This window comes from Moschus berezovskii, chromosome 15 (assembly GCF_049115385.1).
Source record: "Moschus berezovskii isolate FMDL1 chromosome 15, NW_MosBer_1.0, whole genome shotgun sequence".
In the NCBI taxonomy this organism is placed as follows: domain Eukaryota; kingdom Metazoa; phylum Chordata; class Mammalia; order Artiodactyla; family Moschidae; genus Moschus; species Moschus berezovskii.
In genome coordinates this window covers 46,619,498-46,646,858 of record NC_142474.1, presented here as the reverse complement: position 1 = coordinate 46,646,858, position 27,361 = coordinate 46,619,498, and the positions used below count along the sequence as shown (strand labels likewise).

General features: G+C 48.0%; 2 protein-coding genes across 3 annotated transcripts in view; one reads left to right on the top strand and one right to left on the bottom strand.

Moving 5' to 3' along the window:
* The window catches only part of DSTN (destrin, actin depolymerizing factor), a 28,814-nt gene extending 10,251 nt beyond the window's left edge, over positions 1 to 18,563 (top strand). Inside the window, exons 2-4 of the mRNA XM_055430283.2 lie at positions 13,578 to 13,885; positions 16,365 to 16,441; positions 18,267 to 18,563. Coding sequence (XP_055286258.1) covers positions 13,578 to 13,885; positions 16,365 to 16,441; positions 18,267 to 18,376 — 495 coding nt within the window. The 3' untranslated portion in view covers positions 18,377 to 18,563. The remainder of the gene's footprint in view (positions 1 to 13,577; positions 13,886 to 16,364; positions 16,442 to 18,266) is intronic.
* A 4,752-nt stretch (positions 18,564 to 23,315) lies between these two features.
* Positions 23,316 to 27,361, bottom strand: part of RRBP1 (ribosome binding protein 1) — a 47,337-nt gene continuing 43,291 nt past the window's right edge. Inside the window, exons 17-24 of one of the 2 annotated variants that reach the window (XM_055430274.2) lie at positions 27,068 to 27,139; positions 26,508 to 26,603; positions 26,002 to 26,085; positions 25,412 to 25,507; positions 24,825 to 24,908; positions 24,572 to 24,670; positions 24,099 to 24,242; positions 23,316 to 23,853 (exon numbers count right to left, since the gene is read on the bottom strand). In XM_055430274.2, coding sequence (XP_055286249.2) covers positions 23,818 to 23,853; positions 24,099 to 24,242; positions 24,572 to 24,670; positions 24,825 to 24,908; positions 25,412 to 25,507; positions 26,002 to 26,085; positions 26,508 to 26,603; positions 27,068 to 27,139 — 711 coding nt within the window. In that variant the 3' untranslated portion in view covers positions 23,316 to 23,817. The remainder of the gene's footprint in view (positions 23,854 to 24,098; positions 24,243 to 24,571; positions 24,671 to 24,824; positions 24,909 to 25,411; positions 25,508 to 26,001; positions 26,086 to 26,507; positions 26,604 to 27,067; positions 27,140 to 27,361) is intronic. The other variant, XM_055430276.2, reaches the window with a different exon arrangement.

Below are 27,361 nucleotides of genomic sequence, written 5' to 3'. Positions count from 1 at the left end.
GGAAGTTAACCAGACTTATGGTGACTGTTTCACAGTGTATACAAATACTGAATCATTACATTGTACTGTACGCCTGAAATTAACAATGGTTTATCAATTATAGCGCAAAAAATGTCTTTCAATTTCACCATCTTCACAAGTACTTTCATGAATCCTTGATGTGATACGCAGTGAGTTGTCACTTATAAAATGAAGTAATGTGAAATTTTTCCTTCTTTAAAAGTTTTTTTTGTCAATAAGTTATGAGGAACCTAAAAAACATAAATTTTTGCAAACGGCATTCAGAAGACTGAAATTTTGTGTCTTATGGAAAAAGATAAGAATAGCTTGTCTCATCAGGAAAAAAACAGTCTAAGGGAGATCAAGAGAAATTGCTAGAAGTGTTTTTAAAGTGAAAGTGAAGTCACTCAGTCATCTTCTACTCTTTGCGGCCCCTGGGACTGTAGCCCGCCAGGCTTCTCCAGCCGAGGGATTTTCCAGACAAGAGTACTGGAGTGGGTTGCCATTTCCTTCTCCAGGAGATCTTCCAGACCCAGGGATTGAAGCTGGGTCTCCCACACTGTGGGCAGACTCTTTACCATCTGAGCCACCAGGGAAAAGGAAATTTAGAAAGGCAATTCCTTTTTTTAAAGGAAATTTAAAACAAAAATTATTCATTTGGCTGCGCTGGGTCCAAGTTGTGGCATGTAGGCTCTAGTTCCCTGACCAGGGATGGAACCCAGACTCCCTGCATTGAGAGTGAAGAGTCTCAGCCTCTGGACCCCTGAAGTTCTGCTTACAAGTTTTTTGCTTTCTTTTTTCCTTCAGGAGACCCTAAAGTTTTGAGATATAGTCTTTTCATTGGTGTAAGAATTGTTCTATAAAGGATGGGGAAAAATATCTTGAAGGGCATTTCATGAAAATGGAATCATCATTTTTCAGAACCTGATCAAGTGGATGATATTTCTTAGGTAGAATAGTTAGTTCTTCCCCTTAAGGAGTGCAGTCTAGAGAAAGTTGATCACATCCTTGGTGATGCTGTGCTGCCAAGTCACTTCAGTCGCGTCCAACTCTGTGCGACCCCATAGACGGAAGCCCACCAGGCTCCCCCGTCCCTGGGATTCTCCAGGCAAGAACACTGGAATGGGTTGCCATTTCCTTCTCCAATGTGTGAAAGTAAAAAGTGAAAGTGAAGTCGCTCAGTCGTGTCCGACCCTTAGCGACCCCACAGACTGCAGCCTACCAGGCTCCCTCCTCCATGCATGGGATTTTCTAGGCAAGAGTACTGGAGTGGCTTGCCATTGCCTTCTCCAAATGATTATCCTCTGCGTTGGCACATGGAAGCCTTGAGTCACTCGGGTTCAGATGGTGGTTGAGGGACCAGGTAAGCCTTGCCTTCCCAGAGGAGATGCCTGAGCTTTGTCCCTGGGTTGGGAAGATCTCCTGGAGAAGGAAATGGCAACCCACTCCAGTACTCTTGCCTGGAAAATCCCATGGCTGGAGGAGCCTGGCGGGCTACAGAGCCTGGGGTCGCAAAGAGTGGAAGACGACTGAGCGACTTCACTTTCACTTTAAAAACACTTCTGGCATTTCTCTTGGTCTCCCTTCAGTTCAGTTCAGTTCAGTTCAGTCGCTCAGTCGTGTCCGACTCTCCGCGACCCCATGAATCACAGCACGCCAGGCCTCCCTGTCCATCACCAACTCCCGGAGTTCACTCAAACTCATGTCCACAGAGTCCGTGATGCCATCCAGCCATCTCATTCTCCGCCGTCCCCTTCTCCTCCCGCCCCCAACCTTTCCCAGCATCAGAGTCTTTTCCAGTGAGTCAACTCGTCGCATGAGGTGGCCAAAGTATTGCAGTTTCAGCTTTAGCATCAGTCCCTCCAATGAACATCCAGGATTGATCTCCTCCAGAATGGACTGGTTGGATCTCCTTGCAGTATAAGGGACTCTCAAGAGTCTTCTCCAACACCACAGTTCAAAAGCATCGATTCTTCGGCGGTCAGCCTTCTTCACAGTCCAACTCTCACATCCATACATGACCACGGGAAAAACCATTGCCTTGACTAGACGGACCTTGGTTGGCAAAGTAATGTCTCTGCTTTTTAATATACTATCAAGGTTGGTCATAACTTTCCTTCCAAGGAGCAAGCGTCTTTTAATTTCATGGCTGCAATCAGCATCTGTAGTGATTTTGGAGCCCAAAAAAATAAAGTCTGACACTGTTTCCACTGTTTTTCCATCTATTTCCCATGAAGTGATGGGACCAGATGCCATGATCTTTGTTTTCTGAATGTTGAGCTTCAAGCCAACCTTTTCACTCTCCTCTTTCACTTTCATCAAGAGGCTTTTGAGTTCCTCTTCACTTTCTGCCATAAGGGTAGTGTCATCTGCATATCTGAGGTTATTGATATTTCTCCCGGCAATCTTGATTCCAGCTTGTGCTTCTTCCAGCCCAGCGTTCCTCATGATGTACTCTGCATATAAGTTAAATAAGCAAGGTGACAATATACAACCTTGACGTACACCTTTTCCTATTTGGAACCAGTCTGTTGTTCCATGTCCAGTTCTAACAGTTGCTTCCTGACCTGCATACAGGTTTCTCAAGAGGCAGGTCAGGTGGTCTGGGATTCCCATCTCTTTCAGAATGTTCCACAGTTTATTGTGATCCACACAGTCAAAGGCTTTGGCATAGTCAATAAAGCAGAAATAGATGTTTTTCTGAAACTCTCTTGCTTTCTCCATGATCCAGCGGATGTTGGCAATTTGATCTCTGGTGCCTCTGCCTTTTCTAAAACCTGCTTGAACATCTGGGAGTTCACGGTTTATATACTGCTGAAGCCTGGCTTGGAGAATTTTGAGCATGACTTTACTAGCGTGTGAGATGAGTGCAATTGTGCGGTAGTTTGAGCATTCTTTGGCATTGCCTTTCTTTGGGATTGGAATGAAGACTGACCTCTTCCAGTCCTGTGGCCACTGCTGAGTTTTCCAAATCTGCTGGCATATTGAGTGCAGCACTTTCACAGCATCATCTTTCAAGACTTGAAATAGCTCAACTGGAATTCCATCACCTCCACTAGCTTTGTTCGTAGTGATGCTCTCTAAGGCCCACTTGACTTCACATTCCAAGATGTCTGGCTCTAGGTCAGTGATCACGTTATCGTGACTATCTTGGTCGTGAAGATCTTTTTTGTACAGTTCTTCTGTGTATTCCTGCCACCTCTTTTTAATATCTTCTGCTTCTGTTAGGTCCATACCATTTCTGTCCTTTATCGAGCCCATCTTTGCATGAAATGTTCCCTTGGAATCTCTAATTTTCTTGAAGAGCTCTCTTGTTTTTCCTATTCTGTTGTTTTCCTCTATTTCTTTGCATTGATCACTGAGGAAGGCTTTCTTATCTCTCCTTGCTATTCTTTGGAACTCTGCATTCAGATGCTTATATCTTTCCTTTTCTCCTTTGCTTTTCACTTCTCTTCTTTTCACAGCTATTTGTAAGGCCTCCTCAGACAGACATTTCGCTCTTTTGCATTTCTTTTCCATGGGGATGGTCTTGGTCCCTGTCTCCTGTACAATGTCACGAACCTCCATCCAGAGTTCATCAGGCACTCTGTCAATCAGATCTAGTCCCTTAAATCTATTTCTCACTTCCACTGTATAATCATAAGGAATTTGATTGAGGTCATATCTGAATGGTCTAGTGGTTTTCCCTACTTTCTTCAATTTAAGTCTGAACTTCGCAATAAGGAGTTCATGATCTGAGCCCTTAGACTGTTTTTTTTCCTGATGAGACACGCTATTCTTGCCTGGAGGCTTTGCCAGAGGACAGGAGGAAAGTAAAGCACCACTAGTGCGTGTGGTGCGTTCAGGAGTCACAGTTGTGCCTGACTACAGTTACGTGGTGCGTGTCGGGGAGGAGTGGGAACGGAGACTGGAAAGATATGGCATCAAGGACTTGGCGTGGCGTAGGTTTATCCTGAAGGAAATCAGACGCTTGAAAGAGAACAGGAAAGACCTAGGACTGTTGCCAGTGTGCTTACTGCTGCCTGGTGTTCCCCCTCCCACTTTTCTGTCTACATTTTGGGAGCGGGTAGGAGGGGGTAATGGGGACTTTTATTTTCTCTGTCAGGTTGATGGTTACTGTGTTTTTTATTTTTGTTTTTAAATTTTTTGTTAATTTTATTTATTGTTGTCTGGTTTTATTTCTCTGTCCGGTTTGTTATTGCTCCTCCCCACCCTCTCTGACTTCCTGCCTCCCGGGTGGGTGAGGAACCTGGTAAACCTAGTCAGATTGTCTGAATGACCGCAGGCAATTCGAGGAAGAGAGATTATTTTTTAGCAACTGGGCTTTTATTATGTCTAGTCTACTTTGGAGAAGGAAATGGCAACCCACTCCAGTGTTCTTGCCTGGAGAATCCCAGGGATGGGGGAGCCTGGTGGGCTGCCGTCTATGGGGTCGCACAGAGTCGGACACGACTGAAGTGACTTAGCAGTAGCAGCAGTCTACTTTGGATGTTTAAATAATTTTTCTGTAAGATTTATTTTTATTCTGGTGGGGTTATGGCTGGTGGTTCAGAGAATTTAGGTTTTTGAAGGAGAGTTGGTTTTTTTTTTCCCCCCAACTAAGTAAGGTGTATCCATAAAATCATTTTTGTGTACCTCTGAACTTTACCATATAGCTGGTAGAGTTGCTGTTTGATGTGCATAGACTGTCCTCAAGGACATGGTTTGTGTTTTGCTGTGAGCTGAAGAAGGACTTCTACAAGTGGAAACTGGCTATCAATTTAACGCTGTTTGGTTGTCCTGGTTTGGGGGAATGAACCAGTGAGTTAGGGCAGGGAGTTAACTTGGAACATTTTCTGGATCACCGATAGTCTGTGTAGTGACTGTTTAAATGACACAGTGGGCATTCCTCGGGGTGGTGTGGCCTTGGGAGACAGGCTCTCCCACATCGAGGTCTTGTGGGCACCTACCTATCTTGGCTAGTGGGGCAGAAACTTAATTAGCTCCTTCTTGCACCCTTGGTCAGGCCCCCTTGAGCAAGGCACGATATATAAAACCATCCTCAGCAGCTCTGGACAGTTTGGACTTATCAAGGGATAGAGGATGCTGTGTGTTTGCTGGTCTGATCTATCCTTACTGGGCAGGGACAGACTGTAGGACAGAAACTGTTAGCTCACCCTACAGGTCCAAGTTTTCATCATTGTGAATTTTGGTTTACTGCTGTAGGTCATGTTTATAAGTTTTAAACTATCTGGTTGTTTTGACTTTTTCCAAATTAACACACGGAATACACCCCCCTCAGAGAGTCTCTTATCTAAATTCCCCCCCAAAATTGCCTCCTCACCTCCAGCAGTAGTTGGCTATAATTATTAAACTCCAGTTGAAATCCTGACCCTTGGAGGCATTATTTTACTGCCTAGTACAGTAACTGAGGTTGCTGATGACACAAGGCATCCATAAAGCTAAATAGTATACTGTTTTTCCAAGACAGAAAATGACATAATAGGCTTTATAAATTTGTTTACCCAAAATGTACTATTTTAGTACGTATTGAGTTAGTTTTGTGTGTGTTGTTTTATATTAAGCTATTTGAAGTCCTCTGTTGCATCAGCTGTAGTCTACATGCTCAGTCACCCCGTGTGGTGGTGGCTGCTGTGTTGAACAGTGCAGATGGAGAACATCTGTGTCATCTCAGAAGGTGCTGTGGCTCAGCGCAGCTCTCTGGAACAGTGGGCTGCAGAGTTAGAGATGCATGGTCAGGGCCTGGTGGTAGAGTGACACCTACACATGGCCACCTATTTTCCTGTTCTCAGTGTGATAACTGAGCCAGAAAGACTCTTCTGTGGGCTCTTGCCAGAATTCCTGGGATGCGGGGTGGCAGCAGAGTGGCGTTCAGGAGGAGACCTGGGGACCTAAATGCTTCTCAGACTTTCATTCGTATTTATTTGAATGTTCAGTGGCATTTTGGTAGTGAGATGTATATGTTCAGCACCCTTCTTGACCTAGAATCTGTGAGGCTTTTAAACTTTACATGTAAAAATGTCCCTGACATACTTGTCACTCTTATTTGTTATCTCAACATTATTGCTCTGAGGCACTGGTTGTAGTAGCCAGAAGCCTAAATATTTTGTAGTCAGTAATGTTCTGTTTCTCCTGACCCTTGTGCAAGGATAGTGTAGGTAAAGGATATTCATGAACCCATTTTTAAACTCCCCAGTTCCTTTGATAAGCAGTTATGCTGGGTGTTAAGAGTTGGCAGGTTGAGAAAGGACGTAATTAATGCCTTTTTTTCTGCCAGGTTTTTGTAAATTTGAAATTCTATTTGTCTGCTATGCAATATCCTACTTTCAAATATTTCAGACTCTCAGCTTAGAGAAATAATTTTTTTTAATATAATAAGTTTTGGAGGTAAGACAGTAGCTTTTATTCCTGTTTTCTCCAGTGAGGGCTTTGTTAGGTATAGTTGACATCAAGTTTGGAGCCAGTCAGGTGTCCTTGCATTTGGTGGTGTAGGCCTAGACCACTGTGATATTTTGGGGAAAGATGGGCTGCTGTGAACAGTCACATTTTAGCTGGTTCAGTTGTTTACAGTAATTGAATCAGAAACTTGAGCTTTCTTCAAAGCTTACCACCCTTCCACTAGAATGGAGAGAGTTGATGTTTTAAATGTGTTCACTCATCTGCAACTTTAAAATACCCAGTGTTTCACAGTCTTTGTAGCTTTTCTTTCCCTCTCTGTTAGTAAAGAGAAGTTTTTAAAAAGAAGTGTACACTGAGTGGATGTTGAGTATAAAAGGCAGTGCATCCTTGTATTCATTTATCTCTGAATCAGTGTTTTACAGAAGCTCTTCTAGAGTTGATTCAGGTTTGAGATCCATTTCAGACGGTAAAGAATCCACCTGCAATGCAGGAGACCTGGGTTCAGTCCCTGGGTTGGGAAGATCCTCTGGAGGAGGGCATGGCAATCTACTCCAATATCCTTGCCTGGAGAATCCCCATGTACAGAGGAGCCTGGCGGGCTAGCACTCCCATGCTTCAAGAACAAGTTAAAACTGGTAGCCACATGAGACAAAATGCAGTGAAATAATCATTTAACAGCAACTGTTTTGACATGGGAGTGGAGTTCTGAGAGCAACTGCTAATTCTCCAGTGGTCACTGGTACAGAACAGAGAGAAACTCAAATCGTGGATAACATATCTTTTTAAGGTAATCGCAAGGCTCTTGTTGAAGCAGATCTATTTTTGCTCTCAAGATTTTCTTTCCTAACTGCAGCAGATTTTGGTCCTATTTCAGAGTATCCTTTAAAGGTCTTTATTGTTAAAACTTTGCAGTTGAATATAAATAACTCTCTAGAAATAAATTTCCTTTTTTGGGGGGGGGGGGGCTTTCCGGACAGCATGTGGAATCTTAGTTCCCCAACCAGGGATGGAACCGGTACTCCCTGCAGTGGAAGCACAGAGTCTTTACTGCTGGACCACCACAGAAATTAATTAATTTAGAATCCCAACTGAGCTTGGTTTTCCTTTAAAAAAAAAAGACTTTGGATTTTTTTTTGACAGCTGAGCAGTTAATATGTTAATAATTAACATTTTAGAAAAGTACTGAAAGCTGATACTTACGGGAAAGGATCTTTTCTGTTAGGTAAAAACACAGTAAACAAGTGATTGTGTGTATCAGGGTTATACCCATTTTGAAGATTCCTTGTAATGTCTTTTTGTGGTAACAAATCCATGGGACTTAACTACTCACAGAAATTCTTAATCATTATGATAGATGAACCATATTTCAGAATAATTGGCTTCTTTTCTTTAATGCTGTGTCTTCTGTTTGAAACACCATGTTGAAAAAGGACCCCTGTAGGCTTTAGGAGGAGACTGTGTTCCCAAAAATGCTTTGACTTTGGGCCTAATAGTTTTTGTAATGTACTCTTATCTACTGTTTCATTATAAAAATTAAACTTGTAGGCAGAGAAGTTAAATAGCAATGAGTGCTAAGATTTTATCATGTTTCTTGAAACTTAAAGCAGCAGTGTAGTGATCTTCACCTGGAGTTTATTGGACATGTAAGAATCTCAGAGTCTGCTCCAGATCCTCTGAATCAAAATCTGCACAATCTGCATTTTAACAGGATCCCCAGGTGATTAATACTGATCTAGTGCTCGCCCCTAAATAAGTCAGTTGAAGGAACTCATTTACGTTGGAGATGTTAAATGACACACCCGAGGTGACGCAGCTCATTCGTGGGGAAGCTTGGGTGGAGCTGTTGCTCTCATAATTCGTACTTTAATTTCTAGTTAATTTCTTTTGGCCTCTAAAAAGTTAGTAAACTATAGTTCAGTCACTCAGTCGTGTCCGACATTTGCAACCCCATAAATCGCAGCACACCAGACCTCCCGGTCCATGACCAACTCCTAGAGTTCACTCAAACTCATGTCCATCGAGTCGGTGATGCCATCCAGCCATGTCATTCTCTGTTGTCCCCTTCTCCTCCTGCCCCCAATCCCTCCCAGCATCAGGGTCTTTTCCAATGAGTCAACTCTTCGCATGAGGTGGCCAAAGTATTGGAGTTTCATCCTCAGTATCAGTCCTTCCAATGAACACCAAGGACTGATCTCCTTTCAGATGGACTGCAGTCCAAGGGACTCTCGAGAATCTTCTCCAACACCACAGTTCAAAAGCATCAATTCTTCGGCGATCAGCTTTCTTCACAGTCCAACTCTCACATCCATACATGACCACTGGAAAAACCATAGCCTTGACTAGACGGACCTTTGTTGGCAAAGTAATATCTCTGCTTTTTAATATGCTATCTAGTTTGGTCATAACTTTCCTTCTAAGGAGTAAGCGTCTTTTAATTTCATGGCTGCAGTCAGCATCTGCAGTGATTTTGGAGCCCAGAAAAATAAAGTCTGACACTGTTTCCCCATCTATTTGCCATGAAGTGATGGGACCAGATGCCATGATCTTAGTTTTCTGAATGTTGAGCTTTAAGCCAACTTCTTCACTCTCTTCTTGCACTTTCATCAAGAGGCTATTTAGTTCCTCTTCACTTTCTGCCATAAGGGTTAGGATTAGTTTTCCTTTTTCCCATCCCACCAGTCGTGACCCCAGCTGTGCAGTTGGCTCCCAGTCGCCTGCTGATGGAAGGTGGAAGAAGAGCCCTGCTGGTGCCCTGAGCCCTCCTAGTGGATGGAGGGCGCGGGCAGAGCCGGTTGGGCTGGAGGAGTGGTTCCCTTGCCTCCTCAGTTGGTCCTTGCGGTTTTTGTTTTAGTTCAGCTTTGTAAGAGTCATTATCAGGGGTGTAGGGACCAGTTGTTTAATCTTCCATACCAAATATATTGCCAAGTATATGCTAAGTAAACCAAAGTCTAACACATTGAAGCATATTTTATTCATTAAGATTGAATATAATAAATGTGCGTTTTAAAAATTACCTTCAAGGGCAAAAGTTGGTGTTACAGCGTTAACTCGTCACAGAGATTGTACTTGTATAACGTCAAAGCCTCTAAAGCCACCCCAATGGGAAGGTTAGAGAAGATGAGTGTTTCGTGATGTTAGTCAGCCTCCTGATGACTAAACACTTGACTCTGACTCACTCCTTCCCATCCTCCCTTCCCAGCCAGGGTGTGGTGCACAGGTGACTGTCACCTTCTCCGTGTCCGCCTGCCCTCCTCAGTGTGCTCTTCCCCTTTCCCTGATGAGGTCTTCATCAGGTCCTGCCTTGCTGCCAGAATCAGCCTTTCAGGTGACGGTGTTGCCACAGTTCTCTTCCTGCTTGGTTGTCTTATGCGTCATTTCATTATCTTCCAAAAGCACAATTCTGGTCACCTTTACTTTATGTTAAAAATATCCAGTGCCTCCCCCTCCCGCCGCCCCATCCCCCGCTCAGTTCCCTCTTCTCGTGCTGTGCGCGCTGGGTCCTGTTAGTCAGGAACTGTCTTTTCATCCTTCCAGTCCCTCAGAAAGAGTGGAACTTCTCCGTGACTTGCCTGCGGCCCCGCCCCGCCCCCAGTTTGCCTTCTGTAAACGCCCTTCTGTTGGAGTTTATCAGGGAAAAAGAGTGTTTTACCCCTGCCTTTGTCTTCTCCATCAGTGCACGTCCTTGAGAATCCGATTCCTCTTTAATTTCAAGGGAATATAAAAGTGAACAAGACAGACTTAAGAGTGTTAACGCACTTACCACTCCTTTGAGGAGACAGTCAAATAATCTTACAGACAAGACTTGAAACTGTAGTGAGTGTCATGGGTTAGAGACACCTGGAAGTATGTGGTAGTGATTTTAACTCGGTTTTAGAGAATTGATCTGAGGTATAAAGAGTGAATGAGGCAGAGAAGGCTGAAAAATCAAAATAAAGATTCTTAACTTGGCTTTACATAGATGACTGTGACGACTGGAACAATATTTCTCCTAAAGCAGTAACAGAAGGTTTAAGAAAGTATTTTTTAGAAGTGGGAAAGTGATATTGTGCAACTTTTGAGGTAATTTTCTAGCCTTAATTTTTTGTATCTATGTGGATCAGATTAGTTAGGATTGAAGTGAGTATGGTTAGATTTGGATTAGATCAGGTGGGATTGAGGTGAATTATGGCTTCCCAGGCGGCTCAAACCGGAGAAGGCAATGGCAAGCCACTCCAGTACTCTTGCCTAGAAAATCCCATGGATGGAGGAGCCTGGTAGGCTGCAGTCCGTGGGGTCGCTACGAGTCAGACATGACCGAGCGACTTCACTTTCACTTTTCACTTTCACACATTGGAGAAGGAAACGGCAACCCACTCCAGTGTTCTTGCCTGGAGAATCCCAGGGACGGCGGAGCCTGGTGGGCTGCCGTCTATGGGGTCACACAGAGTCGGACATGACTGAAGTGACTCAGCAGCAGCAGCAGCAGGCGGCTCAAACAGTAAAGAATCCGCCTGCGATGCAGGAGACCTGGGTTCGATCCCTAAATTGGGAAGATCCCCTGGAGAGGGAAATGGCTACTCCAGTATTCTTACCAGGAGAATCTCATGGACAAAAAGAGCTTGATGGGCTACAGTCCGTGGGGCCACAAAGCATGGGACACAACTGAGCAACTAACACGCTAACTTTAGTGATTGGATGTGGATTAGATTTGATGGGATTGTGGTTCAGTTGCTCAGCCATGTCCAACTCTTACAATGAGTGAATGATTCAATGGCCCAGTTACCTTAATACTAAGTAACTGCTAGGATCTTTGTGTATTTAACCCCTAGAATTCTTACATGCAGTTTTAAGTAACAGCTTTATGGAGATTGAGTTCATGGATCGTAAAGTACAATTCACTGATTTTCAGTTTATCTCCAGAGTTGTGCACCCATCACCACTGTCGAATTCCAGAACATTCTGTCTCTACAGAAAGAGGCTCTATAGTCACTCTCCATTCCCTTTCCCCTTAGCCACTGGAAACCACTCATCTACTGTCCATGGATTTTCCTGCTCTGAACATTTTACAAAAATAGAATTGTGAGATATGTGGCTTCTTACATCTGGTCTTTCACTTGTTCAGTTGCTCAGTTGTGTCTGATTCTTTGTGATCCCGTGGACTGCATCATGCCTGTCTTCCCTGTCCTTCACTCTCTCCTGGAATTTGCTCAAACTCATGTCTATGGAGTGATGTCATCCAACCATCTCATCCTCTGTTGCCCCCTTCTCCTCCTGCCCTCAATCTTTCCCAGCATCAGGGTCTTTTCTAATGAGTTGACTGACTCTTCACGTCAGGGGGCCAAAGTATTGGAGCTTTAACATCAGTCCTTCCAGTGAATATTCAGAGTTGATTTCCTTTAGGGCTGATTAGTTTGATCTCCTTGGTGTCCATGGGACTCTGAAGAATCTTCTTCAGCACCCCAATTCAGTCTTTCACTTAGCATAATGTTTTTCAAGGTTCAGTTTGAAGTGTAGCAGGTGTCAGCATCTCATTGTTATGGTGAGTGATATTCCATTGTATGGATATGCCATGTTTTGCTTATCTGTTCACCAGCTGATAAACATTGGGTTCTTTCTACTTTTTGGCTGTTAGGAATGATGCTGCCATGAACGTTCAGGTACAGATTTTTGTATGGACATTCATTTCCTTCGTGTATACACCTAGGAGTGGCACTGCTGGGTGTTAACTCCATGTTTAACATTTTGAGGAACTTCAAGACGGTTTCCTGAAGCATCTGGCTGTTTGACAGGTTCTTTCAGCAATGTTTAAGGGCCCTATTTTCTCAACAGCCTCACGAAGATTTGTCATTGTCATCTTTTTTATTAACAGCCATCCTAGTGTGTGTGCAGTATTTTTTCATTATGGTTTTGATATGCACTTTCCTAATGACTAGTAATGTTGAGTATTTTTTCCAGGTGCTTCTTGGCCATTTTAAAATTTTCTTTAAAGAAATGTTTATTCAGATCGCTTGCCCATTTTTAAATTGGGTTGTGTTTTTTTTTTCTTTTTTTTTTACTGTGGTTATAAGGTTTCTTTTTATATTCTAGATACAAATTTCTTATTGGATGTATGATGCAAATATTTTTTCCTAGTGTGCGGATTATTTTTTCATCTCACATGCATTTTAACTTCTTAAAAAACTTGATGTTAATTTTGAGTATCATTAACAATTGGTATTCTTCAGTAGTTAAATTCCATTAAGTTTACAATTCTTGTTTTAGAAAAGCTAACATGCAAACCAAAGTAGTTAATGAAGCATAAAAAATTGTAAATAAAGTTAATGAGAATAGCACATTCCTTAAGATGAAAAGATCAAAACCTAGTTTTAGATCTTCTGTTACCAACATCTTGTGTGACCACTTCTTCATTTGGGGATAGCATGTATAATATGATCCTGAATTAAGCTATCCTGTTTTTGTTATAGCAGTGAATATCTACTTTTAATTAAGATAAAATTGACATGTAACATGTAAGCTTAGGGTTTACAGGGTGTTGATTTTTGATACATTTATGTATTGCAATATGGTTACCACTGTTAGTTAGCTAATACTTGTATCACATCACATAAATATTTCTTGTGGTGGAAATAGTTAAGGTCTAGTCTCCTAGCAATCTTACTTATTCTAATTTTAATTTAAAACTTTGTGATTTCTTAAGTGAAATTTTAAAGGTATGTGACTGATACATTACTGGATATTAATCATAATTTTGACGTGAATAGAACAAAAACCTTTAAAATATTCTTTTATTAGCAAAAGGTATGCTGTAGAAGTGGAGTTTTCCCAACCCAGCCACTCTGACCATCTGGAGGGGGTGTTAACACCTGAACTGGAGAGAGATCTACCCACAGTCTGGGCTGTGAGCAACCTCTGTGAGAAGAAACTAGCACCCCAGGAGGCTCTGTCTTCCAGGTTCTAGGGTCAGAGGAGCCGCTGTGGCCAGATCTTCCCTTACTCCCACGTAATGGTGATGAACAGCTTTGTATGTGTCCTCTTTTTAAAGTCTAACGACTGAGATTCGTGTTTGCAGCTCAGATTTTCCAGTCTTCCTAGTAGATGACATGTAAGTGCATACCAGTCTATAACCAGAAGTCATAGTGTTGTTTATTTGGCATGATAAACGTTGTATCCCTTTTGGTGTTCTTTTCTTCTTACTCTAGGCCTCAGGAGTGCAAGTTGCTGATGAAGTATGTCGCATTTTTTATGACATGAAAGTTCGGAAGTGCTCCACGCCAGAAGAAATCAAGAAAAGAAAGAAGGCTGTCATCTTCTGTCTCAGTGCAGACAAAAAGTGCATCATCGTGGAGGAAGGCAAAGAGATCTTGGTGGGAGATGTTGGTGTCACCATAACCGATCCTTTCAAGCATTTTGTGGGAATGCTTCCTGAAAAAGATTGTCGCTATGCTCTGTATGATGCAAGCTTTGAAACAAAGGAATCCAGAAAAGAGGAGTTGATGTTTTTCCTGTGGTAAGCATCGTTAAAAATATCAAGCTTCCATAAACTCAGAGTTAATCTCTTGTCAGCGTAACTCCTCTCCAGAGTCTTCAACACGCTGTGCCCAGAGTCAGCCCTCTCCCTGATCGATTTGTGCTTTTGAATCGGGTGCGGTCATCATCTCCAATTGTGATTTGTTCTTCGTCCACACTCTCCAGGATAGCTGCTGGCCGCTTGGGGCTATTGACATGAGACAAAATGGGTTCGGCTTTAGTTTGAGTCGCCACATTTCAGATGCCTAGTAGTCACATGTGACGAGTGGCCGCCTCGTTACACAGCACTGAGACAGAACATTCCCGTCACTGCAGAAAGCTCTGTCAACCGTGCTACTTGACGCAGTGAAACAGAGCTGTAAAGCCATTTACGTGGCCTTTTTCCTGAAAGCCTGTTTAAATTATTCTGGTCTTTTCAAATAAGTTCATACTTGAGATTAAGTTTGACTTGAAAGTCACCCTGATCCTCACTTAATCATATTACTGTACATACCATGATATGGAATTGCCACATAGTGAGAATCTTCTCCAGCTTCTAAGGGGGCAGATGGTAATGGCCTGTGATTTGGGGAGTGGGGGTGGGCCCTGTGGGTCCTCTTAATCCTTTGGCCTGAGCTGGGCAAGGCAAGCAGGAGTTTAGCTCTTAGCTGTGTGCAGGGGACTGGGAGATCAGAGCATTCTGGTTTCAAGGAATGTGACTCTAGGCCACCCCTAGTCCACTGCGGCCCTTGGCTGCACCTGGGGAAACAAAGATGCCATGGGGTCGCAGAGATGCCTTGGGTTTACAGATGCGAGGTCATATTGGGCTCTTACTGTGGAGCAGGCCTGGTAGCCACAGACACGTGCTTAGAGATAATACTGAGTCTTAAAACCGAGCATGTTGAATGAAAGTGCATCTGTTAAACTTTTATTTTTGCTACATGCCAGGTGTTGGGTTAGGGCTGGGAAAGTATCTCTGAAAAAAGCAGGGAGAGCCCTGGCCCCTCTGGAATTTACTCTGAGCCACAGATATGGCAGGTAAAAGTTTAAGCTTTTAAATTGGTGAATATTTCCTTCATTTACACTATTTTTATCCTGGTTTTTTATCCCTTTTTTTCCCCCCCACTAAGAAAATGATACATCCTCATTAATGAACATTTGGGAAAAAGGAATGAAGAAGAGAAAATTCCAGTGTTAGTGCTGTGTTTTATTTTGCATTGTTACTTTTTGAAAGATAAAACCTTATTTTAGGAGTTTCCTGTAAAAGACTCTGTTTAGGGCCCAGGGAATGGCTCTTAAAGTATTTTAAAGATCTGGTTAGAGTGAAATGAGAACAGCTAAAGCTTTTTTTGTCCCTGACCTATTTTGCATAAGAAAAGTACCCACTTAATTTTGTAGCTCATGTATCTGAGGTCCATGTTGTGGCTTTGCCACCCTCATTGGACCCTAGAGTTGTGAGGAATGCACATCTTATTCCCAAGAATAGACTTCGCCTGCTGTTGGCAGGCAGCAGACTAGGTGAGGGCCACACAGGTCCATGGTGTCCATGACTGTTGATGTACTAGAAATGTGGCCACTGAATGGGGTTGTTACGTGCTTAAAAGTATTTAACTACACTCCTTTTACCCTTTGGTGTAGTGTGGTGTAGAATGCAGGCGGGCCTGAGGTTTGGTGGTGCAGTGAGAAATCATGCATCTGTGGATGTGCAGTTTGAGTGGATGAGATTTTTCTGTGCGTTGTTAATATAACTTCAGTATTGCTGCTAAAGAATGTGGGGAGGCACGGAAAAGTTTGTGAATATAGCATAATAGTAATATTTACAAGACATCATTATTGCTGAACTTCCATTAAGCTTAGAAAAGTCTTTGTGCTGTATTTTGTGACGCTAGACCGCAGTGGAAAACAGGTGCACATGGTCTGAACTTGCTGCTGGAGTGGACCTGGGTGCGAGACTGGCTGGGAGGGACGTGCGGGGGCTTGGACTTCACTTACATTCTTCTCCTGAAAACAACCTGAAGGAACAATTAGGAGCATTTCTTAATTCTAGGTGGCAGATACTTGATTCACAGATTATTCTCTATACTTTCCTGTATTTTGAAAGTTTTTCCAACCATAAATTATTAAAAAACCTCTCACGAAGATGGTGGTTATTAGCCGAACTCAGTCCTTTATTGATACAAATGATAAAAAGGTATTTTCAAGAAGATAATTGATAATACAGTGAATTATACAGTGTTTATTTTCACCCCATTAACTGAATCTGATCATTGGTCCGTGACTCTTTTCCTTGGTCAACTCAGGTTGCTCTATGTATGCACGTCTAGCACAGTCTTGGAGGAGCGGAACTGGAAAACTGTGCAGTTAGAAAAGTTCTCCCAGAAGGTTGAGGGCCTCCCCCATCTGATGCACATGTGTAACACGATGTTAGTTGTGCTTTCTCTAAACTGGTTTTCTTCTTTTTGGGCCCCTTTCCTCTCCAGGGCACCAGAACTAGCTCCTCTGAAGAGTAAAATGATCTATGCGAGCTCCAAGGATGCCATCAAAAAGAAGTTCCAAGGTAAGGTCTAGCCTCCACCAGATGTCTGGGGTGTGGCAAGCTAAGGAGTAGGGGCATCGTTTCAGAGCGGCGCCTTGTCTCCTTGGCAAACCTCCACACAGAGCGAAGGGTACTGCTTGTTCTGAGGAAACCCGGAGGCAGAGCCATTTCTCAGCATGTCTCTGCCTTCTGCAGGTCCTTGGGCCGGGAGGCCTGTGCCTGATACTCTGCCCTCTCGACATTGTGTGTGTGTGTGTGTGTGTGTGTGGCTTGTTCAGTTTGGTTTGAAACTAGTTTCAGACATTGCCAAGGTGGAGACAAATTGGTTTACATTGGTCATAGTAAGTAATAAATCTGCTGTTGCCTCTGAACGTAGCCAAGTAGCAAAAAGGACGTGTTCATAAATGGGAAGGGATGCCCTTATTGCTGGCTTTTCTTTGGAATGGTATGATTTTTAGGTTATTGACTCACCTGTGTCCAAAGGAGACTAGCCAGGGCTGGCCTGTTATATGTGACTTGCTGCTGGGTCATGGGATCCTGAGAAGATGTCCTGGACCTATTTACTGTCTCCAGCCAGGAGGAGACGCTGGTATGATGGACAGAGCATGGGGCCAGTGCCTGTAGCCCACTGAGGGCTAAGCTTGTTGTCTAACTGCTGTGTGGCTCAGCCCAGACCGCATAACCGCTGTGGGCCTGGGTCCTCCCAGCTGAGAGTGGGTAGGCGCCCGCCTTCGTGCTGTGACTGGCTCCAGACTGCTGGGAGAGCCAAGGTCACAAGGGCTTGGCCCAGGGTCATGTTCATTTGGTTTCACTGTGACTGGTTTTATATTGCAGTAGAACAGATTTGCCTTAGCTTGTTTTACGTGGAAACACAAAATTCTCGCTTCCTTCCCTGAAATCTGGTGCTGCCTCATTGCATCCCTGCCTGGCTCCGCACGTGCTTGTTTGGTGTGGGGTGTGTCCTGGCTCTGTGTCGCCCTCCTGGAGAGGAGCTGCTCCATGGACGCACTCTGGTGACTTGTGAGGCATCCCCCTCCTGTCCTTCTCCTCAGCGAAAGCATCGCTGGCTTTCTCCCGGTGGTCCCACGTGGTCTAGAAGCTGCCCAACTGTGCTTTTCAGCAGCTCAAGAAACGGTCTCAAAACTACAGAAAACCAGAAAACAAGGCAGCTGTTCAGAAGCGAGCAGCCGTTTCCAGAGCCTCTGCTGTACACTCCCGCATCACAGGACTCCCTGTGCCACGCGCTGTCCTCCTGAGAAGGCCATCACTAGGCTGTCTCTGAGAGAGCTGCCCAGACATAGGGTGTGGAGCCATTGGAGGGCTGCTTGCTGGGCAGAATGATCCCCTTTGTGCTCTTGCTCCTCAATCCAGCCGACTGAATCAAAGTACCAAATTCATGTGTTAATGTATGTTTTAAAAACCAAGAAAAAAGATTTCTCCTCCTGCTTTTTAACTGTTTTGTTGAAAACAGCATTGCTTACCTGTAGAAAGCGTACATGAAGCACAGTTGTTTCCTGATCTGGTGACCAGCACCCAAGCCTTGCTGCTGCCCCTCCCTTCTCCCTGCCAGGGACACCAGCCCCTGCTCCTAACAGTAATTCTGGCTCATTTTGTTGTGTGAGTGGAAGCGTCTAGAATGTGCGCTACTAGGTCTGGCCTCTCTTTGTCAGCACTAGTTCGTACGAGTCTCTCTCGTCGGTGCTCGTGGTTTCAGATGACTCATCAGCGGTTTGCTCTGCCACAGCTGTCCCACCCCTGTTTGAACCGGCATTTTAAAACGGTTTGCTGTGTTAAAGAAATAGGTAAACTGTTGCCATAACTAAACATAATTGTCTTTCCTCCCTAGGCATAAAACACGAATGTCAAGCAAATGGGCCAGAAGACCTCAATCGGGCTTGTATTGCTGAAAAGCTAGGTGGATCCCTAATTGTAGCTTTTGAAGGATGCCCTGTGTAGACCATCATCTGGTGCCACAAATCGGAAGCTTCCGTGTTTAACGTTATCCTCTTGCTATATATAAGTAAAGCAGAAAATGTTTAAGCTAGGGACTCACTGAAGGGGAGCTGTCTTGTCATTTGTGGGGGTAAGCTATTCAATGAACATGTGCAAATGGCCCTAAATAAATCTACACTCTAAAACTTTATTGGTGTGAAATTAACTTCTTACTGGCCAAATGCCTGTTTGGATGAGTTGGCTTGTTATAAACATTTTTGTTAAAGCTCATGATTTTTAAATTAATAGTGCAGTTCACAAACCAGTAGAAGGCCACGTGAAGAGAACTGTTGCATCTTTGTTAACCTCAGCAGTTATTTACTTTCCTTTTTGCTTAGAGATTTAGTCATAATCTGGTTGTAATTTTGGCCCAAATTTCTTTATTCTGTTGAGTTAAACTGAATAATGGGAAGTAGTTCTCACAACATGTAACAGCACTAAAGTACTAACTTGGTGATTCTACTGGATGCATGGTAGAGACCGCCTTGAAAGGTGTAGGCTTTGAACCAGCACTGACCTTGCAGAACACTGTCGCAGCCCATAGTTGGCAGAGGAAGCTGCTCCCGCACCTGGGGCCGCTCACTCACAGGTCTGGTCAGAAGGCTGTTCTGAGAGTGGCCTTGCACCCTGGGAATCAGGAGAATGTGCACCATCTTATAACAGCGAATTGTAAAACAGATCTGGGCTCCAGCGTAACCCACTTCGTTAATGAAAATGGTGAGGGTGGTGTATTGACAGACTGTGACTCCCTGCTGTCTTTAACTAATTGTGTCTCCTTCAAAACTTTGTTGCTTCTGGTATAATAAAGTATGGAAGAATGTTACTTTTACTCTAGGGCCTGGGAGAACTTCCTCTCCTAGAGTGACTTGCAGCTGTACATGCAGTGGGGAGCAGGTATGATGGACAACACGGGAAGCCACGCTGAGCACCCCTGGAAGTGACTGTCCTTCACATCACAGGCATAACACTGAACAACCTAGAGATGCACAAACAGTGGAATTTAGAAGTAGCAGTACTGGCTTTATGTAATAAAGAAAGCATTTTTAACTTCTCTCCTGTGTAATTATTCATGCATGACTTGGGAATAAAAGATTTTGCCTTCCACATGTGTGGTTGGGTGGGGAGGTTTGTCTATTTCAGACAATTACAGTTAAGATCACAGCTCCCTCCTCCTCTGATTGAATGAAAAGGTTGGTATATATTTGAAAGTCGTTCTCTTATTCAAAATGTTTATCTAAATGCCAGGCTGTTATCTTCTCTCTTGTTTGGGAGCCAAAAAAAGGTTATGCTTTGATCAAAATACTTCTTTCCAGATTATCTAGAAACGGCGCTGGCTGCTGGTTACATCCGGGCTGCTTGTCATTCTTTCATCTTGAATTTCTCTCCTGCAAAGCCGTGCTCTCAGTGACTATTGACAGGCGCCCGAGAAGGCCTGCAGGCCCCAGATGGCCCTGGTAGAGAATCAGCCTTGTAGGCGGAGCCAGGAGGTTCAGGAGGAGACTGTCTTGTGGTTTCACCTTGTGACGTGTGGAGCCACTTGTATGAGCACCTGCCTCCGTGCAGGTATGTGTGTGGGGTGCTGTGGGGAAAGTTTCGAGCAGTGCCTGGGGGTGTGACATGTAAATAGCTCCTGGCACTCAGCTCCAGAAGTTGGGAAATGCTAATAGTCACTTATCTCTCTGCCCCGGAGCTTATGGATTCCTGAGGTTGGGGCCCTAGATTCTGGTTCACCAGCACTACAGGTAAACTCTGTTGCAAAATGAGTCTTAGACCTCAGCTGACCCTGGTGAGGAATGGAACTGCAGGTACTATCTGCTTCCAGCACATTTACACTTTTACAGGTGTTCACACATTGCAGAAGAGTGGGTGGAAAGCTGACTCAGAGTTCATTGAATGACTGCTTTTCTGCCCCGAGGAAGCAGCAGCAGATACCACCACTGCTAACAAGACATTTAGAGCTGGGCTGTGAAGTTAGTTATTCCGAGAATGTTAATCTCAGAGAGAACCATGAACACAGTGACTCGGGTGTAAAGATGGGGCTTGGTTGAGTGGGTTCCTTTCCTAGAGCCCCTCACCCCTCAGAGTACGGCTGGTCCATGCACACATGTGTGGCTTCCACTCTTAACCAGCTAGTCCTTGGACTCTCAGAGCCTGGATGGGCCTAAGGACAGATATGTTGATTTGTCATGATTTGGGGTATTTTCAAAACATGGAAGCCATCTCCAGATCAAGAACCAGCTGGGCTGGGGCTGGAAGAAGGGTCACTACATGGTTGGGGAGGGGCATTGGAAGGGGACTTACTGAGCCAGTCCCTCAACCACTCCAGAGAAGTAAAGTAACTTGTCCAAGGTCACACAGCACTCGGGTCTCTTCCCCCCCGCCCCCCGCCCCTAATTTATTCCCATCATACCCCTGGTGAGTTATTTGTAAAAGCTGGAATTCTGAGTTAGATTTTGTTCTGTTTGAGGCAGGAAGGAAAACAACTCTTCTTTTGGGCTCTGAGTCCTGTTAGGCATTTGTGGAGAGTGTCTGGTGATTTCACTGCCCAAAGGCCAGGCATCCCAGGGATTGTGCATTTTATTGATGCCCCACGCAGGTGACCAGAGATAGTCCAAAAAGCTTCATTGGGGCTTCCAGATCTAGAGGGGTTGCTAATGGGCAGCGAGACCGTTTCAGGTCAACCCCGGGAGCCTCTGAACTTGGATGTTTTCAGAGCTCCCAGCTCTCCTGTCACCTGGGGTCTGTGGTAGGTGGCTGCCTCTCCACGCCTCCATCTATCCCCGCCCCCACCCCTGCATTTTTCTGAGACTGAGGGTGAACCTGTCCTCTGGACAGCAAGGTCCACAGGCTCCCCCTGCTGGCCGGGAGCTGCTTCTACCAGGCCTCTGGCTGCTGGGCCAGTGGTTGGCAGGTGCGGAGGCCCTCACCCTGCCCATCCCCAGACGTGGATGCCGGAGCCCTCCAGGCAGTCTGAGGATGGAGCCCACAGGCAGCAGCTTGGCACCCCCAGGGTCTTTCGCGCCTTCCTTCCCTAGAGGTGACCCCGTTCCTTTGCTTTCAAGAGGCTTCTGCCCAGCCTAAGTTTAGTCACTCAATCATGTCCAGCTCTTTGCGATTCCACGGACTGTATGTAGCCTGCCAGGCTCCTCTGTCCATGGGATTCTCCAGGCAAGAATACTGAAGTGGGTTGCCATTCCCTTCTCCAGGGGATTTTCCCGATCCAGGGATCGAATCCTGGTCTCCCATTGCAGGCAGAATTTTTATCATCTGAGCCGTCAGGGGAGCCCAGCCTAAGGGTCCCCAGCTTTCAGCTGCATGGTGGGGGAGGGGAGCTTAGTGGAAACGCAGGCTCTGGCAGCCACCATGATGCAGAAGACCTGGTTCAGGACACAAGCCCGGCTGTCCACCAGAAAACGGCCCTGAACCACTGCCCTTGGGTGAAGGTTCATGTGTGTATGAGTCGTGAGCCTGGCCCTGAGTTGGGGGCTTACAGGGGTGTGGAGTGAGGGGCTGCTGGTCACAGCTTCCACAGTCACAAGCCTCCTTTCCAGCCAAGGCAAGGCCCCAGGCCTCCAAACTTCAGCAGGTTTTAGAGGCGGCCAAAAGCCCGCCCTGCCTTTCACCAGGTGGGCTGTTCCCACTTCCTGGGGATTCTTTGCAGGATGGGGGAGGTGCCCCTTCCATGGGCACTTGAGATGTCACCTGAGAACCGAGGCTGTGGCCTGACAGGCGTCATCAGTCAATTCTTCCTGCTGAGGCTTCTGGCCAGAATCCATGGCCTGTGTCCCCAGGGCTTTCTCCACTTAAGCTGCCTGCAGGGGTCTGGAACAGGTAGGTCTCATCTCCCCTCCTGGGAAACCTCAGTGGCTCCGGTGCCATGCCCGTCCAGACCCCTTGCCTTCATGACCCAGCTCCACGGGGCCCTCTCACCCACCCTCCTGGCTCCTCATCCCGTTTCTCTGCACCCCTGTCCCCTCGGCCCTGACCCCTCCTCCCTCCCGGCAAACTCCAGGTCCTGCTCTCGTCTCTGGGGAACCATCCCAGAATTTCCAGCACCATGATCCCAACACAGTCAGTCACCACACGTGCCACTCAGCAGTCAGGTGGCCCACGGACCAAGTGCCCCCTGCAAGCCAGCACCTGGTTTCGTGCAGCCTGAGGTCAGCACTGCCCAGCCCCTGGCCGCTTCTTGTGTATGTGGCCAAAGGCAGCTTAAGGAACCTTCCCTCCCTAAGGTCTTGAGCCGCGGGTGACAACCACCCCAGAGGGGAGTCAAACCCAGCCTGGAGGGATGGGACGCCGAGGCTCTCAGGTGGTGAGACCCCCTCCCTCCCATCTGGGTGCACCTGCCATCCAGGTGCTTGTCTTCGCCCAGCCACACTCAGCCCATCAGACCCCTCTCCCAGGCTTCTGAGTCTTGGGACTGAGCTGAAGTACCACCGAGACCCCTGGGGGCAGCTTCAGTTCACCTTCTGTTCCTGGGTTGATGTGACCACTCCTGTGACCCTGCCTCTAAATCCACTTTTGGCTTAAGCTCCAGGTTCCTTACGAAGCCAACTCACCTCTTGACCAAAGACTCAGATCCCCGAAAACATGAGGGTCCAAGGATCATGGCAAGTTAAGCTGGCTGCCCTGTCTCCAGCCCTCCTGAGGAGTGAATGTTTGCCCAGGTCCGGCCAGAAGGATATAGAGTCCCTTGTTCATTCCTGGAACTCACTTCACACCACAGCCTGGGCCACCCGCAGCCCTGCTCCTCAGGGTGGGGACCAGTCCGTGCATCCATCAGGCCACCAGGTATCTCAGGCCCTGCTCCCTCACCCTGCCCAGTGGGCACTGGGGGACCAGAAACCACACTCATTCTCTCCCTGAAGGAGCCCTCAAGGAAGATGGGACGAGACCGGAATGCCGGGCGACACGCGGGTTTTAATGGCATTAACACCCAGGAGTCACGCGTCGGTTCTGGGGGCAGCATCTTCCGGGGTCTGGGGCTGCTGCCTCGCTGGCTGTGACCTTCCAGTCTGCTCCGCAGCCTTAGGGACTCAGCACCAGAACCACCCGACTCCCAACCCCGTGAAAGACAATTGCACTGATTGACATACAGACCCCAGGCCCGCCTCCCAGAACAAGCCCTGGGTCTGTCACGCGGCTGACGAGGGCTTTGGCGTCTGCTGGCTGGTGGTCCAGGGCCGGGCCAGGGCGATAGTGTTTCTCAAATGTGACAAAGGTTCTTCTTGTACAAACTGGGTCTGGAAGATCTACTTCTGGTGCTAAGAAACTCTTGTCTTTATGGCTTCTCAGAGCTACCGAAGTTGGGCCCGGATAACGCTGTGTCGGTTGGTTTATTTGTAAGGAATGTGTAAGGCATTTTGGTAAGTTGAACAGTAACTTCTTTTTCTGCAGGAGACTCAGACAGAAGTGCCTTCCTTTGAGCTGCTGTTCTCCTGCGGACAGGGGGTGAAGGGGAGAGGCTGGCCGGGGGCACGTACTCACCCCTGGCTCCTAACCCACCCTAACTACAGCCTGCAGCCCAACACCAGAGCGGTCCAGGGCTGGAGGAGACACCAAGGGCAGCTTTCAGGAATCTCTGTTCTCACCCCTCCAGCCCCTGAGTCCACGTCTCCTCCTTGCTTGCCTTCCCCAGGGTCCTGGGCACCCCCACCCCCTGCCCCACGGGCTCAGCGCTCACTGGTCTGTCCAGCTGCTCCTGCAGCTTCTGCACCGTGTCCTTCTCTTTCGCCAGCTGCTCCTGGGTCGTCTTCAGAAGCTCCTGCAGCTTGGTGGCCGCACGTCCCAGGTCACTGGTTAACTTCTTCTCTTTCTCTAGCCTCTCCTGCAGTTGGAGGGTTGAAGGGGATCAGCCCGCACATGACATGCAGCAGGATGGCCCCCTGGCTGTGCCTGTGGGGCCACACCAGGCCCAGGAGGACATGGTCTCCTGGCGACAATCAGGAGGGTTTCTACAGGGCTGTTCGAAGCTGTAGCCCCTAGGGTCACGTGCTGGCTGCTGAGCACTGGCCTTAAGTTCTACTTGATCCAGTTGTCTGTGATACTGGAGGTTCAGGAATACTCCCCCACCTTACCCACCCCTAAACGAGGCTGGACCGTGCCCAGGGGGCCTCCAGGGATGACAGGGAGCCCGGGGTGATGGTGTCCCAGTACCTTCAGCTGTGCAGCCTCCTCCACCTCCGAAGACCCAAGGGTGCTGGTGCAACGGAGCTTCTCCAACTCTGCCTGCAGCTGACTCGCCGCGAGCTGAGCCTGGAGGGTTGGGGGGGGGCGGGGTCAGGACCCATACAGAAGGCGAGTGACAGGCGTAGTGACAGTCCCCCAGGTGGGTTGCGGCTGGCCCAGCCCTGCCACCCTGACCCACAAGGGCCCTGACGGACAACTGTCAGCTGAGCAGCACCCTGACCTCCTCAAATTCGGCCGTGAGCTTCTGCCGCCGCATCTGCTCGTCCCCCAGCAGGGCTTCCGTCCGCTCCAGTTGTGTCTTCAACTGTGGGCAAATACGTTTGGAATCTGGAGGAGATGGGACCCTCTTGGGCACCCAGGGCCCCCCACCCTGCCCTGCCATGGACATGCGGGGTGGCCTGGGCCCTACAGCCGGTCCCAAGGCTCCCCTGGGGGAGGCAGGGCCCAGCCGCTGGGGAAGGGAGCTGGGTGACGGGGTAGAGATGCCAATGGGACGCAGGGTCCTCTGGTGAGACCCCAGGACAGAGAAGCCTCAGCCCCGTGTGAGCCCCGACCCAGGAGGCCATCCCACCCTGAGGCCGCCACTACCACGGTGAGACTGTTGACAACCGACTGGATCAGGGGTCTGGAGGGCGAGTACCGCACCAGACACCCCAGCCCTCGCCCTTCCTTCCACTCTGCGTCTCTTCAGAAGCGGGGTGTCTGAGCAGATTGGGGCTGGGGATCAGCGGGTGTCAGGGTTGCCGTCCCCGCCCCACAATGGGTGGAGGAGCCCGCGCAGCGTTAAGTGACCAACACCTGGCTCACCCCCCTAACCTCGGCAGGGTCCTGCTCTGCTCGGGGGGCCTCGGCCACATCGCCATCCTCCACGTGGCTCTTCATCTCACTCAGCTGCTGCCTGACCTGGAACAGGGAGGCTGGGTCTGTGCTGAGGCACGGCTGCATGCACGCAGCCCCCCAGGAGTACCACAGGCACTCTTGGGAGCCACGGCCCCTCGGAGGACCTGCTCTGATAAGCATGGCCTGTGTGGGCTCCCCTGCAGGTTCTTGGGGGGCAGGAGGCCAGGACCGAGACCCCTTGCCCGAGTCAAACTGCAGCTGAGGGACACTCAAGGGGCCCAGACTGGCCTTGTGCATACACTCCACTCACTGCAAGGCCAGTGGCATGGAGCCCAGAGACCCTTGGGGGATGTGGTACATGCAGGACTGAGGCGTGCAAAGCAAGGGAGGGGACCTCCCAGGCCCGGGCCACACCATGGTCCCAGCAGCCACAGGCCCAGGATCGAGCAAACGTGCCAGCAGCCCCTCCAGCAGCCCACCCACGTCCCCTCTGACTGGGCGTGGGAACATGCATACCCAGCCCCCACAGCGCAAGCGGTCACACCATGGCCACTCACCAGGGCAAGCTCGTCGCTTTGTTTCTGGGCTTCGCTTTTGGCCACATCCAGCTGAGACTGAGATTCTAATAAGAGCTGCCTCAACTGAGAAAACGGAGCCGGGTGGAGGGAGAAAAGAAGAGAGGACCAGTTCTTGTGAGCACCTCTCAAGGAACCCAATACATGCAGGCACCTGCCCCAGGAACCTGCAGGGGGAGGGCAGGGGGAGGCAGCCTCCGGCAGCTTCTGCTCTTTTTAAGACTTGGGAAGCATGGCGTTCGGGACATGGCTTCTCCCAGGCCTTCACAAGTTTATGGAGTGTCTTACAAAGCAAAGGCAGAAGTCTGAGATCAGACCAGGATTGGGGTGCTAAGCTTGTCCTCTCTGCTGCCTGAACGTGAAGCCGCGTCATTTAAATGCCTGCCCATGAGGACGGTGTTGCCACTCCAGGTAGAGGAATTACCGTGCTGCCAGGCTGGCCGGCCTCACCCTGCCCTGCCTGCGGGGCTGCTGGGGATGGGACTCACCCCTGCCACCTCCTGGGCGTAGCTCTGGCACTCGGCGCTGGCGGCCGCCATGTGCTTCTCCAGCTCGGCCTCCAGGTGCCAGGTGTGCTCCCTCACCTGGACAGGACATGCATCAGAGGCCGCAAACGGATGGGATAAGAAAGGGACGACCACGGGGACCAGGGCTGGCCGGCCCAGGGGCAGGGGCTGAGAAGGGGCTTCCGCAGCCCGACGATTCCAGGCGGCGCCCGGGATCAGACCCCTGACGTGGCGCCACACGCAGGCACCCCGGGACAGATGGGCTCTCAGGCCTCGAGATTTACTTGCAAGGTGGGTGCTGGGGGACCTGCTCCAAGGCCAGGGTGGATGGACGAGCGTGGCAGGGCCACCCCGCACCCTCCTCCCGCAGTTCCTGAGGCCATGGCAGAAGCCACGGTGCACCGGCTGGGCATGCTGCTTCTGGCCACCCCGAGGTCACAATGGCTCATTAAGGAAAAGCAGGGACATGTGGACCAGGAAAGAAAGCGACCACAGGAGCCTCTGTAAAAGGACGGCACTCTCTGCCTAGAGCCCCCACGCACCTGATCAGAACTTTCGAGTTCCCCTTTGAGCTTCTCAACAACCTCTTCGAGATGTTTCACGGTGACCCGCGACTACAAAGCACAAGGAAGGGGCAGTCAAGCATGAGCCCTGGAGGATCTGACCGGGGATGCACTGCCACGGCTCCTCACAGCTGTCCTGGGACCCACCCCAGGAAGCCCATGGTGCCCCTGCCCCCCCAAAGAGTGACCAGCCCCTCTTCCTGGAGGTGGGGTCTCCTGGAGACCAGGATTCAGCTGTCAAGTCTTTCTGCGACCACATTTCATGTGGCGTCA